At 44.1% G+C, this 15,128-nt stretch overlaps 1 protein-coding gene across 1 annotated transcript; it reads left to right on the top strand.

Moving 5' to 3' along the window:
* Window positions 1-1,360: 1,360 nt before the first annotated feature.
* CDCA7 (cell division cycle associated 7) lies at window positions 1,361-14,846 on the top strand. The gene is made up of 10 exons (XM_044418169.1): window positions 1,361-1,412; window positions 5,577-5,696; window positions 6,153-6,263; window positions 7,753-8,010; window positions 8,906-8,983; window positions 11,397-11,582; window positions 12,128-12,268; window positions 13,383-13,532; window positions 13,628-13,764; window positions 14,104-14,846. Exons 1-10 carry the CDS (start codon window positions 1,392-1,394, stop codon window positions 14,132-14,134), a joined length of 1,233 nt encoding a protein of 410 aa, XP_044274104.1. The 5' UTR covers window positions 1,361-1,391; the 3' UTR covers window positions 14,135-14,846.
* Window positions 14,847-15,128: the final 282 nt, after the last annotated feature.

The following is a 15,128-nucleotide window of genomic DNA, read 5'->3' as shown; positions in this document are numbered from 1 at the left end:
CGAGCCCGGCTCTAGTCTCTAGAGAGCCCTTTTCAGTTCATTTGCTTTTGCGTGCGCTCTGAGAAGCCACTGATGCAGGTAAGTATGTAATTAAGGGCTTATTGAAAATGGAGATTCTTTTACACGTCAGCCTGACGCACGCTCACACGGAATAAAACGCACGGAGAGTTTACATACTCCCCGCATTCTATTGTGTTTCCGCCTGGTTGGGACTCCGCTTTTCCGATCATTCTTGGTTCGTGTTACAGATTATGTGGCATTTGTGTGTGCCGCACACGTGCAGTCCCGGCCTGCCTTTGCTCGTCTCCAAAGCAGTGCTAGTAAATGATACAGCAAGCGAGGCTGATGCGGTAAAATACTGGCATTTTACTTCGAAATGTATTTGCATCTTGGCGGCAATCCCGGGGAACATTGTACTGACGTACAACTACAGTTGAACTCTGTAGAGTTTCAACAGTGTGCTTTCTTCCTTGCAAAGGTAAACATCCCATGCTGCTGGAGAAAATGCCAACTCTAAAAGCAGTGCGCTCGATTTTCTGGTCATCCATTTAGGGCAAGTTCCAGGACTGGCGACTCCGTTTCATCTGGACTCTAACCATATGCTTGCTTAACATTGCAGTACGTGTAAGAAGGTGGCTGTACTTTCAGAAATGTTTTATTGCGCTTATGAAATTGCACTACGGCGCTATATGCAGTTATTAAAAACGAGTTTAAAACTCGTTTAATAGGGTGCTCCACCGTTGATAGAGAGGCTCCCTAATGCAATTTAATCAAAAAGCAATCAGCTTCTGCTAGAGGTCCCATTCATCTATGAAGTGCTTCCATTCCTTGCGATTATGCGAACGTTTTTGCGTTTTGCTAGAAGAGTCGTGTAGTATCTCTCTCTGGTATTTATGAACAAATCAGAGATTCACTACAATTTAGAAAACCTAACTCGGTTTTTGTTACCTAAAGTAACGCAAAGACGGATTCCTCCCGCAGGCGTGTTGTAGTCCAGGCTCCCTCGGTTCACCCTCCTCCTATGCAAATAGTTCATTACTATTTCGCGCCACTGAGTTAGGTCCTGGCAGCACCACAACCCTAATTGCAACATTTTAACAGAAAAAACGGCAAGTTTCCACAGTCGTCTTTACTTTACCTGCATCCAGGCTTTCTGATAACTCGGGGACTATATTACTGAAGGCCAGGTGGTTAGCCAAAAGCATCATCTGGAAAGATTTTTTTCTGCCCCTTCCAGGACTCCCGCATCTTCGCGGGAAAACGACTCCCAATCCCCGCCTCCGGCGAGTTCGGAGTCGCTTTGGCGCGAGTCTGCGGCGTGTTGATTCCTTCTTTCTACGTCTAGGTTAGAAAGGCTGGTACGTCCTGCGAATCTCAATTCTGCTATCATCATGGATCCTTTCCGTTTGCAGGTAAGTGAGTCCAAGGGAATGGAGCCCTACTTACCTAGGAATAAGTTGCATTTAAATCAATGGAAGTGACTTTCAAGTCAAGATGCGGGGAATTGGGCAGCTGTGGGGAGGGGGAAGAACAGCCACAACTGCTGAGACTCCTCGAACAGCAACAAAAAGTGTATTTTCTGAATTAGTTTAGATTACTCAGCTGGGGAAAAAGGCCAGTAGAAGCGTTGCGTCCAGCGCGGAGATGAATTCTGAAAGAGTGGGGGCGGCATTAAAAACGTAAACTGGAGTAATGTGACTTTTGCTCTTCGCTTATATGCCCAGCCATCTCATATAAGTTTACTTGCAGGAAAGAAAGCCTTTCTGCCATGAGCGTGCTTTGGATTGCACGTCCCACTCAGAAGCATTTCCACTGTGTTCATTTGGCTTTTCTCAAGCAATTTTAAGATTGCATTATTGCGCAACTTCGGCACCAAATACTATTGAAGACAGAAGTAGCTTGGAGGGGAGTGTGCTGTTGCCTTTTGTCTTCTTAGCATCTACCAATTGTAGTTCCGATTGTTGGGTCTGCTGCCGAAGTTGATGCACGCGAGCCTTTAACCCGTGCTTCACTTTTAAGACAAAACAGATTTCAGTTTAGCCACAGAGTCTTGTTTTTAAAAGTCTGCAAGGTGTTAAAATCATAATCTTATGCATGCTGAAGTTGGAGCCGGGCAGTACTGGAAGAAATAAACTCGCAGAAATATTACTGAATCTTTAAACAGCAGTGTGTATGGGGGGCTATGATGAGGGAGATTTTTAAGCCCTTAACTCTGTAGATTGATAGCAGCCGTTTGTGCTCCAGCCTGCCGTGCCAAATAACCCCCCCCCCCACAAAAAAAAAGCCTCGTCCCTTCGCTGTGCTGTGTTCCCCAAGACTGATTTAAGATCGCTTTCCCGCCGTAAGCTTCTGGCCAAGGTCGGACGGACTAAAAGAAAGGCCGAAGAAACGAGCTGCACGAGGCGCTCTCCTGGGCCGCATTATCCATGTTCTTTATTCTCGAGGAGAGCGCCGAAGATGGAGAAAGCGAGTGCTGCTTCGGCAGCGCCGCGGGGAAGCAGGCCAGGCGGAGGCCGCGCGTTTCCCGCTCTTGAGCGCGCGGCCCTCCCAGGAGTGCCCGCGAGGCCCGTGCGGCTGCCGAGCGCGTGGGTGGCGCGGCCTCCTGGGGCAAGGCGTGAAGGCAGCTGGGGCTTGCAAATGGGGCGAGGAGGGCTGCTGGGAGGAAGGCCCCGCAGCACGCATAGTTGCCCAGCCGCTTGGGGAACGGCTGCTGCGCGCTGTTCGTTCCTGAGCAGTGTTGGGACAATGGATTGTTGGCAGGATGGTCTTGTAAGTGGCTTTTAATATGTAGCGCTGAGAGGTTGCGCCCACTGTTAGTCTAGCTTGGCTGTGCTTCTGAGCAGAACTAACCTTGGATACAAGCCAGGAACTGCACCTTGTGCAAATGTTAATCCCTTTCTTCCTGCAGTTTAAGTGATAAACACGTTATGGCTTGTTTAGGAGGCTTGTTCTTAAGCCTAAAAGCCCTTCCCCTTTGATTCCTTGAACCTAGGTTTATGTCTTGCATGTATGGGGATCCGTTGTGGTTAGGGTTATTCACTGCTAAGATAAAGAAATGGGCTTGTCCTCACAGGTAGGGTTTGGCATCTTTATTACTGCAGTATACCCCAGGATGAAGCTCTCCAGTTGATGACAGATTTCAAGGCAAAGCCAGGTTGAGTCCTGACTGAGGTCATCAAGCCTCCTGTGCTGTTCTTGACTGCTTCGGTTCAATGTGAAGTTCCTCCAAGGTCTGACTTGTCTTGTACAGACTTAAATGTTTCTTGGGGATCAACAGGGGTACATACATGGCTCTATTCCCCCAGTCATGGGGTAGGGTGGGCTGAGAGAGTGGCTTGCTTTGTGTGCATGATCACAGTGGGGGGAATAAGCAGAAGAGGCAAATGGTTAAGTAAAAAAAGCAAAGGGGATTGTCATAATTGCTTGAGCTGGTACAGTTTGCTATGCTGCGTGAAACTAGCAAGTATGACTCGTTGCCACAGTTAAGCCATCCAGAACCCAAGGGTTGTTCCAGGGTTTGGGGTGGCTTGTTAACTGCGGCAGGGAAACCCCTTTTGCTGGTTCTGCAGGATATGGTTAAGCCATACTGTTGGGGTAATGATACAGATCCCCCTTGTATATATGGGGTAGGGTAGGAAGTAAGCCGCCATAGTTCCTTCCCCTTGCTGTGATAATGCACACTTGGTCAAGGCCTTCTAGTCCGCATCATGTTTGAATGGCGGTTTGCACATGGATTGCCTTGATCTTAATTCTTTACCCTAACAACTGCACCACAGTGGCTTTCTTCCTTTTTGTTTTCTTGCCCTGCACCCTAATTTTAAATGTACCTACTCATAACCATGCACCATTAAATTGTGGTATGCATGAGTGAAGAAGACTGTTATGAATGGGGGAATCAGTAACCCGGGATGCTTTTCTGAAATATTTTGGAATGACTTGGCTGGGGCCTTGGGGATTGTATTCAGTGTGGTGTTGCGGTTAACAGCACAGACTGAGACTAGGGAGATCTGAGTTCTAGTCATCACTCAGCCACGAAGCCAGTTAGGTGATTTTGGGTCAGGCACAGACTCTCCGCCCAGCCTAGTTGGTGTCATGGGGATAAGACTGAGAGAAGAGAATTAATGTGAGCTGCCTTGAGTTCCTTGAAAGGGCAAAAAGGTGAAATATAATATTCCACATCATATGGATTGTTTGCTTTGCCAAATATTTCAGTCCAGTTCTATTCACTTGTTGGAGAGATTAAATGGAAATAAAGGGGTGTTCATGTTACCTACTGCAAGAGCAAGTAATAGTGCGCGGTCTGTTATTTAACATTTTTCCAGTTTTGTTTTCATTCCAGACATTTATAGGATTGCATTGTAGGGGGCATTCTGTGCTGAAGTTGAGAATTCGTTTAGGTTCAGATTCTCAAAAGACTGTAGATCTACAGTGCAATCCTGTGCAAGTTTACTCGAAGTAAAGTGCCTCTGTGAGCAGTATATATCAGTGTATATGATGCTGACTTTACCTATGACATCCCATTCTCCTTGGTTTTTGTGCCAGTGTACAGGGATCGATCACTTCTAGTCGTTATTTGGAAGTAACATTTGGAGCATTTGCAGAGCACTGAAGAACATGTCTTGGCTCTATACAGTTTAGCATGGGTGAGGATCTACATCTCTGCTGTGTTGATGAACTACTAGTCTTATCCCTCTCCACAGTCCAGGCCAACTAGGAGTGATAGGAATTGGAGTTCCTCCTTCCTGGTATACAAAATTGCAACCGAAATTCTACCTGCAGCTGGAGGGGGAAATGTATCATGTGTTCCTGGGTGGAGTAGATAAGCAATCACAAAGAAGGGTTGATATGGATAGAAAGATATTTGAGGCAGGGGATTTGCATGGATAACTCTCTTAGCATCTCTTACTGGTCAGTTTAGTGGCTCTTTTGTTTTTGGCCAACAGATAAGACCTTTTGTCCTAAATTGCAGTAAGAACCAGTTCAGAGAACTTTTCTTTTTATCTGTGCTGAAGTGATTGTGTATCTGGAAGATAAATTTGGCTTTTGACTAGTCACTGGCTGAGCAAAGGCTTAAAGTAGTTGGAAATAATTGGAAGCTTGACTGTGAAGAAACCTTGAAGCTGTGGCCTACATGGTCATGTGAACTGTCCACTGGGCAAATGTAACAAGGAAAGCCGTACTTGAATTGCATTAGAAAATAGGTGCTTTTAGAAAACGTTGCTCTGACATTGTTTTGATGGATATTTTTAAGTTTCAGACATGTAAATCTTAACCAATATTTTTGTATTAATCTAGACTGTGGAGTATTGAACTCCTATAACGTTTAAATTCATGTCTCTTAAGATTGCTGTTGCTTTGTAAATGAGTATCGCGACAGGGCCCACTGCTTAACAAATACTGCTTACCTGTTTCGCTCGTGTGTGTCAGTGTGACACAAACAAAAAATTCATATCCATTTGACGATGTCCATGCCAAAGGAATATGTAGCAACTCTTTGTATCTGAGCTTCATGAGGTCATGTCAGAGAACCTACCTTGTTATAGTCACTAATTGAACTGCCATCATCCGTTTTGCAGAGTGACCTTACAGGACGGAAGTCCACAGCATTCCGCAATACCAAACTGATTCCTATGGAAACCTCTTCATCCTCTGATGACAGCTGTGACAGTTTTGGCTCTGATAATTTTGCAAACACGGTAAGTAAAAAGCGTAAGAATAAACAGAATTGAACGTGCGATGCTGAAAAATGCCCCATATGCGATTAAAATGCTTTGCTTACATTTCTATACAGCAGTTATGAATATACGGTATGTACTGTAATTTCATTTCACTTTTTCCCTTGTGCTTCTAGGTAGTAATTGTTGGAGGTAGATTAGCCACTTATTCTATCCTTTTGAAATGTCGCCTAACCTAACATGCCTGATGATTTGCCATAACAGCTCTGAAGCCATTTGTAAACCCCCTGAACCATTTTTCTTTGTTACAAAAGCTATTCTCTTGTAGTGCACTTGTAAAATGTGATTTGCTCTCTGAGCAGTTTATGGAAAATAGGTTCTCTCTTTTAAAAAGAAGGAGACACAGAGAGAGAGCGAGAGAGAGAGAAAGAAAGAATTGAAAGAGCTAGTATATTTGTTTTTTGTTTTGTTTTTAAGAAACCAAGCTTAAGGCCAGAAGTTGCAGAAAGAATGGCTAAAATTTTTAATGAAGATTCAGATAATGAGTCATTCTGTGGCTTTTCAAGAAGTGAGATTCAGGAGGCACTAGTGAGTAGTACAGTTTACCTTGCTAATCACTGTGAAACTGAATGTACATGTTGATACAAGAATATTCACAGGGACATAGAAAGCTGCCTTAGAGTGCCTTGAGTGTTAGGTTGATGCAGCCCAGTGGTCGTGACACTGACTAGCAAGCAGCAGCTTTCCAAGGCTGCAGGCAGGTGCATTTGCGGCCTTACCTGCAAAGTAAGGTAAGGCTGCAAGCACAGTGCGTACTTCTGCATGCAAAGTAGGCAGCGTATCACCAGTTGTGGCTCCTCCAGCATCATGATCCACCCACATAGACTGGCACCCGCTTCCCTTGATCCTGGAGTGGGCAAAAAGCCCACCAAAGCCTGGAATTCCAAAGCCATATATTCACATGTGACTGGCTCCTTGTGAGCGATTGCTGCTGTCCGTCTTCACCTTACTTGGTTTCCATACTGCAACCCTGGTGCTCACCAATTCAAGAGACTGTGTCTTTTCTTTAAAAGCAGAAGACAGACTTTTGCAGCCTGTTATTTTCTGGATACTTGTTGGACTTCAGCGCCCGTCATTTCCAGCCAGCATGGCCAGTGGTCAGGAATGCTGGAAGCTGTAGTCTTAAATATCTGACAGATACCAGGTTGGGCAAGGTCATATGTCTGGTTATTTCTTTCCCCTGAAGTTTGGCTTTGAGGTTTATTGGGCACCACTTCTAGGTTTATTTCTTTTTCTTTCCCTCTGCTATTTCTTCAAGTACGGGCCTAACTGAAAAAGTTCGGTTTCCTCCGCAGGTGTTTCCTCAGTGCTGCCCCTGGTGGTTCCCCAACTGCCACATCCCCTTTGGCTGATGGTTTTGTGATTTCCCTGCTTTTATACATTTTTTCCTTTTTGGAAAACTTGAAATACTCTTTGAAAGCTTGCAGACTGGCAGTAAAAGTGCTTTGTATTTTTATAAATAACAAAATACAAATCAGCCTTTGCATTTTGCATTCAGAAGGGCTGCCTGTCACTGGAATGTGGTCCCAGATAACTCTTTGGAAATGCAGTTTGGCTCTCTGGCATTGGTGATGGTTCCAGGGAGGCCTGTGAGGGAACAGCATGGGGTCTGGTTGCTAGAATCCAGTTGTTTGATTCAGTACAGTATGTTTTGGCTCTTCCCAAATAAATACCTTTGGCTTTGAAGCTGAAGAAGGGCAAAAGAAGGTAACCAAGAAAACAGAGATAGGATATGTACTTGAAATATAAATGTCCATTTGAGGGCACAATCCCACCCACCTTAGAATAAAAGAAGCGTCCTACAACCTCCAGCATTCTGTTTCAGGCCAGCCTTAACTAGGTACTGGTTCAAGAACGCTGGCTATTGGAGGACTTCTTTCTTTCCAGATGTGCATAGAATTGTTCCCTAAGGCAAGCTGTGCAGTAGGAAACTGGAATAGACTGGAAAAATTGGAATTGTGCATCCTATTGGCAGCAGAGACTGGATTTCATAACTCAATTTTTTGCTTTTGAATAGAAACTGGAGACAGACTCTGAGGAAAATGATATGAGCAATGATGAAGATAATTGTTTGCCAAAGAGGTCACAGAAACGCTCTGTTCCTCTTAAAGTTGCTATGAAGTTCCCACTTCGAAGGTCTAAAAGGGGAAAGAGTGAAATCATTTCAGCCCCCAAATCTTCCTCTGAACTAGATGTGGATTCAGACTCTGATGAAGAAAGAGGTCCCAAATTCTTAGAGAAAAGAGCTTTAAATATAAAGGAGAATAAGGCCATGGTAAGTATAAAGGAATATTCTCAAGCATGAAGCTTACAGCTGTACTAACAAGTACAAGACAACTTATGAAGTTCTAAAATTACAATCTACAGCAGAACCACCACATCTGCTGGCTCAGCAGCCGCGTTCTTGCTGCCTGACTGGAGTCCGATGATCTTGCATGGTCTCGTACACGCGTTGGATGGGGTGGTAGGGCTGAGGGAGCTGGAGGAGCGGCTCCCTCGCGGGCCGGTGGGGGACCAGCACCCAGGAGGAGGCCTGTTGTTGGGGACAGGAGAGAGGAGGGATGAGCTGGTAGGTGGAGATCTGGAAGCAGCAGGGTAGCAGGCGGGTTGCCAGCCCTGCTGATGCAGCTGGTGCTTTCTAGGCTTGTAGCGCAGTGTCTTCTTGTGCCTAGTTTTATAAATCAAACCTTATCACAGGTATGTGCAGCATGTGCAGTGTAGTGTTTGCTCCTATTTATGGCTTCAGGTATCCACTGGAGGGCATGGAACCTATCCCTGTGCATCTGGACATCTGCTGTAACAGTGCTATGTTGTGTATCAAATACTTCAGTATCGCCCATCTTGCCTATTTTAAAGGTCCCTTAAACTGAGGAACCTTTCTGAATAATCAGTTTCAGGCTGGCCTTAATCAGGTATTGTCTCAGGAATGCTAAGTCCCGAATAAGAACGGTCCTGTTCCACATTTACACTTGATTCTGTAGTCATGAGAATTACTGGGATCCTCATAAATTACTGGAATTGGTGGATATTTCTTTAGGAGAGTGACTTTTAATAAAGCGTTTGTGTTGATTTTGAAAATGAATATATTTCTTAATTAGTGCTTTACTGAAATTATGCAATATCATAGACTTCCTGGGATTCTGCTATTTGTTTCTACTTTTGTTTTACAGCTTGCTAAACTAATGGCGGAATTAAAAAATGTCCCTGGAATTTTTACTAGGAAAACTCCACTGGCAACCCCTGCTACTGTGAGTCATAGTTATTTACTTAGTACAATTCAGTTGTTGAGATTTTTAAGCCCTGTGGCAAGTGATCTTGATAAGCTAAATAAATTAAAATTTACAGTATAATAAAACCCTTGCCACCTGCTCTGCCTACTGTTTGATTTGTCATTCTCTAAAACTTCTGTGTTCACTTGAAAGCTTCCTTATCTAAAATAAATAAAGCAAGGTCCTGTTCAGTTGTATATTTTAAACACACGCTTGCTCACTAACACAGCAAAAATTAGCCTTGGCCTCAAATTTCAAATCTGGATTTTTTAGCTTATGCGTGCAAAATAAATTTGAATCTTGAGTTAGAAATGAGAAGTGCCTATTTGACCATAATAGTAAATCTCTGCAGGTTTTGATTTTGTTTCAGTCCTCATTATCCTAATGCCTGTAGTGGTGAAATATATATCCCTTTTGAGTGGATATGGAAATAGTGTCAACTGAAATACTAGGCTTTTTCTTTCAGTGTGGGTGCAACTTTGACACAATTAGCTTATTACTTTTTGCTGCCGCTGCTGCTTCCTCTTTCTTGTGCCGCTGTTTCGTCTCTGTCAAGATACTTTTGTTTTGCCCAGGAGTGGGCACACTTCAGGCTTGTGAAATATGCTTTGTTTACTAGAACTTTGAGACTCGCCAGCCAGACTCTAAGGCAAAACAATGGCCCAGGCAGGTGGGTATACACTAAAAACTGAAGAACAAGGTGCCTGCAAGTGTTTGTGCAGCCCAGGAAATTGCAGTCAGTATCAGGAAAAGAGTCACCAGACCTTTCGCAAACAAACCACATCCAGGGAAAGGTGAAGGGAAAGTTTTTGTCCCTTCACCTTTCATTTCAGCACTTCTGTTTAATATATAAACATGCATGTAAGTATTAAAATAATACTTTGTAGATGTCCCGAGTCAGTGCCTGAGCAGGGCAATAGACTGGATGACAGCTAGCAAACTGAAACAGTCCACACAAGATGAAGGTACTGTGAGCACGTAGTTCACCTGCCCTGCTGAGCAGTGATCAGCCTGTCCTCCGTGGAGTTGCTGGCTGTGCAGTCTAGCAGCCTCTTGGTTTGGTGACTGCAGACTATCGCTGGAGAGACGACCTCTGAAGTGGCTCAGGAACGTCCGAAGCTTTCACTTAATTCCAAACAGAGCAGCTGGGTTACTGACCAGGATGGGTTGGTGGAATTGTGCGACGCCGGTCCTTTCTCAGGTGCAGTAGCAGTAGCTCCCAGTCTGCTTTTGAACCAAATTCAAAGCCTGTTGATCTTTAAAGCCTTACGTGGCTTAGGGCCAGAGTATCTAAGGAAATGTGACCTCTTGTATGTACCTGTTCAGGCCACTAGATCATATTTTGAGGTCATCTTCTGGGTACCCCTGCAGAGGAAGCTAAGCAGAGAGGGTCTTCTCCATTGTGGTGCCCCTAACTCTTGCCGATTTACTGCCAAGCATCCAGAGGTCTACCAGTAGATGCCGAACCAGCTCGGGCCCTCCCCAGCCCTAGCCTCCTCTCCTCTGTTGTGCATAGTTCTTCATCAGTTCTCCTTACCTAGGATCCCTGCCCCCTATGGCAAATTTTGGTCTGCACTTTCTTAACTTCTAAACTGACTCTTCATCTGTTGCTTCACCTAGCTTGGCTTGCCTAGGCCCTTCAGCCTGCCTGGCCTTCCAGATGATCTGAAAAGCTCAGGCAGAGGGAGGCCTTTTTGGTTGACCAGCTGTGATGCTGTTGGCATCATAGCACCTTCATACATTGCAACCATTTGTTGGTCAGCCAACTGAAAACTCTGCAGAATGCTGCCAGCTGACTGAGCGCCATTTGTGTCTGTGTTCAGTTGCATTTTGCTTAGACTTCAGTCTTCATGGATGAAAATTAGCCTGCTAGTTTGTGTCACATAATTGTGAAAGAAGCTTAACTATGGTTTAGTGCGGCCTTCCCCAACCTGGTGGCCTTCAGAGGCATTTGGGCTGCAACTGCCAAATTGCCTGGGAATTCTGGGTGTTGCAGTCCAAATGTATCTGGAAGGCACAAGGTTGGGGAAGGCTGGTTTAGTCTATTGTCCAAGTTGATGAACTACGGAAACTTCAATTATTTGAAGTTGAACTTCAAATATTTCAGAGGCAGTTGCATTGTTAAGTGAGCACTGAAGAGATGAAAAATGATAGCAGGAAAACTACTCCAAATCATGTGTGTTCTGTATGTTGAGTAGACTAGACTATGGTTTGTCAAACTATCTCAGTTGAGCCTTTGGCTATAGCCCTTGGCACTGGAGGTAAGCCTCAGCATCATAGAACTTACTGCCAATAATTGTATAGTAACGAACTGTTAAAGTACACAGGACTGTAACCAATAGAAAGTGTAAATTGTAATTCTTTGTTTGGATCATCTTTGCCTACACCCTAGAAACCACGGCGGTCCCCAAGAAAGTCATTTCCCAGAAGTGCTCTAAGAAGGAATCCAGAAAGAAGTTCTAGGCCTCACACAAGATCCAGGTCTCTGATTGAAGGCCCCCCAAGTCCCCTACCAGATGAGGAGGAGGAAGATCCTTACATCTTGGTGAGAAGGAAAACATCCAGTGAATTCTCTGAGGTTTGTGTTGGTGATGTTATTCTAATTAAGTGTTTTAATTGGTGGAAGCATCTAAAATAGAAACTTAGTTTGGGTGGTTTAAAATACAGGTTAAAGACTAGCTCTTCACATGAAAATAGTAATGTAGGTCATAATTAACCAAACAAGTAAGACTGAGGTTTCTTTTGTTGGAATGGAACCCTCCAAACTGTGTTTGAGAGAGAGGGATCCTCTGAGTTGAGAATAGTAGGGATAGTTCTTAAGTACTCTGGTGGTGATAATATTTTCTGCATAGGTCCTTGGGCTTGTCCATGGACCGTGCGAATGAAATAGTGTTTAACCAGAAGTCCATGTGTAGCTGACTACCTGCAGTATCCACAACTGTAATAGTTTGTTGTAATTAATATGGGAATCGTAGCAGTTGCACACATGGAGAGTGTTTGTTTATTGTGTAGGAAATGCAGTGGCATGTCCACATACGCAACCCAGGCCTTTGCAGGTGGTGATCGAGCTTCATTTCAAAAGCACTGATGGTGTTTGGGGTTTTGTTTTTTTAACAACTTTAGGATGAAATGGATACTCCCAGAAGAAAACGCTGTGGTCCTATGACTTTCCCCCATATTATTCGTCCAGTAGAGGAAATAACCGAGGAAGAGTTGAACAATATCTGTGAGACTGTAAGAGATAAAGTGTATAACCGTGTGCTGGTAAGAATTCGCATCAGTTGACTATTGTGCATTAACGTATCTACTTGTTTATCCCAGATAATGGTGCTTAATGCTGTGGTGGGGGGCGGGGGAAGTGTGTGTATCTTGAATCAGAAGAGTTTTGCTTTTCACTTTGATTATCCATGGCTAACTGGGAGCCTGAGGATGAAGTCTGCTGTTCATGAACATCTTTCAGAAGGCTTCTTTTAGGATTTTTAGTGCTGGGGCCAGGCAAATCCATATCTTCCCTTAATTTGCAGTTAAAAGTTGCCACTTGCCTTATTTCCAGCTTGAGAAGCTGTTGCAGGGAGGCAGGGACAACGTGACACTTATCAAAGCTTAAAAGTCACAATAGCCAGTTTGGGTATTGTGTTTTTCATCTTCTCCCTTACGTGTACTTGCCTGGGCAGTCACAGGATCTGCAAATACATGGCACCTCTGGGTATAACGCAAGCAGGAGGTATCCTTCTCGTGCAGCGGTGAGTGACCTGTGGCCCTCCAGGTTTCGTGGCCTTTCACTTCCATCATCTCTCTCATTGCCTCTGCTAGCTAGGGCCGGTAGAAATGTTGACCAAAACATCTGGAGGGTCACAAGTGGCCCAGCCTTGCTCTAATGTAGGTGAATAGTGACCAGTTGGATTTACTGTGCAACTCTGAAATGCAAGTATGTGAATGAATCCTACACTTGCAGGCACAAATTCTTCTCCTAATTTCCAGTTTAAATGTAAGCCATAGATTGTGGTTCATTTTCTCAGTTCAAATAGAGAGGCAAGCTGTTCTTTGCTGCTAAGTGAGGCTGGAATTGGAACAAATGAAGGACGGTAGAAACATGGGACTTGCTGACTTATTTGACCCATAGTGCCTCGTAGTCTCTTCATCCTCACGTCTCTGTAGGCCATTCCATGTCCTCCTTTAAAGTCAAGATGCTGAAGCACCCTTGCCCTCAAAAGCTGTAAATATATTGGACCTGCTTCATCCCCAGGGTGCGTCCTTTGTGTATAGATCAGCGGGTCTGCATAGCAGAGGCTGTGTGTCAAATAGGTGGATGTGCAGTGTCTTTCTAAATCAAGCACAAGCGTGATTTTCCTTAGTCTTGACTGTTGATTTTTGGTAGGGTTCCACCTGTCATCAGTGTCGCCAGAAAACCACAGACACCAAGACAAACTGCCGTAACCCAGAGTGTTTTGGAGTGCGCGGTCAGTTCTGTGGGCCTTGTCTTCGCAATCGCTATGGAGAAGAAGTTAGGGCTGCTTTGTTGGATCCGGTAAGATGATTCCACCTCAATCCTCATTAGAGGAAGTGGGGCGCTGTAGCATTATTTCATTGTGCTGATACGTATGCATATATATGTATCCTTAGAACTGGTTCTGTCCACCTTGCCGTGGGATATGCAACTGTAGCTTCTGCAGGCAGAGAGAAGGACGGTGTGCTACAGGTGTGCTGGTTTACTTGGCCAAGTACCATGGATATGACAATGTGCACGCCTACTTGAAAAGGTAACTTACACATTTATCTCCTTTCCCAAGCTCCCCTCTTCCCGTGTCTTGGAATTGTAGGGTGAATACACATTCTGTTGGCAGTACACTTTAATCTTTTGTTCTGTGCTTCCTTCAAACAAATAGCTGATTTTGTTAGGGAGGGGTATATAGACCATTGGTTCGGGTGCAGGATATGTACATATGAAAGCCCAGGTAGTCCAGATGAAGGAGTAATGGGAGCAGGAGCTGGAAAGGTTAGATTTCCTGTGTCTGTAACAATATGGCATTAAGTTATTGGTGGTCTTCATTTTAGTTGATAAATAATAACCCTGTCTTTTTTATAAATGAATTTTACAGTTTGAAACAAGAACTTGAAATGCAAGAATGAAGTTCTGGCACTATTCTGCGACCATCCATGTTACAGTGAATCATCCATCTGATCAGAAGTTTCAATTTTTGTTGACTGTTCTTACCATAGATAGATTTTAATGGAGAAAAAATCCCTTTGTGGCGTTTGACGGTAGTGCCACACCGCAGATTTGAGAGTTTGTAATTGTGTAGAGTACAGGCACTCCATGTCTTGTTTTATTTTAGGTGCTGTCAGGTGTTTGATGTGTAATGCCAGCTGTGTTCAACTCATTTGGATGGTAGTGGGTTCACCCAAGGGTTGTAACTCGCAGAGAGAGCATGCTTACTGTAAGGCTTTCCTTGGTCTCACTGTTGACTTGTTTGGTGAGACTCTGTGTAACTTGGCAAATGTACATGGCTAAGTGTGTTGCTTCTGCCACCATCGTACTTGCCCGAGCCTGCCAGAACACACCTGCTCCTCACAGTCCAATTCTACCCCTTACCCCATGGGAAAGGGGAAAAGAGGCTACCTTTGAGATTTCTATTATAACTCTTTTGCACCTGCAGTGCATTTAGTGACAAACCAAACAGATCCTTGAAAGCCACTGCTTTATGCCTTGGTAGCACTGTGACTGATGTGGTAGAACAAGTTAAACTGTACATATTTAGGTTTCCCCCATGTCCCCAAGAAAGCAATATTGACATTTCTTAAATTGGGAATTGTGGCAGTGGTCAAGCCAGTTCAAATCAAACTAAAATGTCTAGTCTCTGGTTCTTTTTCATGACAGCACTGAGTTGTTTTTTGTCCTTCTTAAAACATGGATGGTTTTTCATACATCATAGTGCACAGAATGGTAGGTAAAAGGAAAACGAGCAGCTGAGACTATAAAGTTAAGTTCATGCATGGTGAAAAGTTTCTGAGGTCTCTTCCAAGTTCTTAAAGCCACAGTATAGTGTATGTCTATGGCTTGACAGAGAAAACGTAAATGAAACCATGTGCTCGCAAAGGGTAAAATCCAGTTGCACACGGGTGG

The sequence above is a fragment of the Varanus komodoensis genome, unplaced genomic scaffold (genome assembly GCF_004798865.1).
Source record: "Varanus komodoensis strain SLA01 unplaced genomic scaffold, ASM479886v1 scaffold9, whole genome shotgun sequence".
NCBI classification, from domain to species: Eukaryota; Metazoa; Chordata; class Lepidosauria; order Squamata; family Varanidae; genus Varanus; species Varanus komodoensis.
This window is presented reverse-complemented; position numbering and strand designations above follow the sequence as displayed.

What these genes read in the sequence shown, in the direction of transcription:
- CDCA7 (XM_044418169.1), top strand. Translation starts at nt 1,392, where the DNA reads ATGGATCCTTTCCGTTTGCAG. An exon ending in AAGTGTATAACCGTGTGCTG is followed by an intron (nt 12,269 to 13,382) that starts GTAAGAATTCGC and finishes GATTTTTGGTAG; the next exon opens with GGTTCCACCTGTCATCAGTG. An exon ending in GTGCACGCCTACTTGAAAAG is followed by an intron (nt 13,765 to 14,103) that starts GTAACTTACACA and finishes TGAATTTTACAG; the next exon opens with TTTGAAACAAGAACTTGAAA.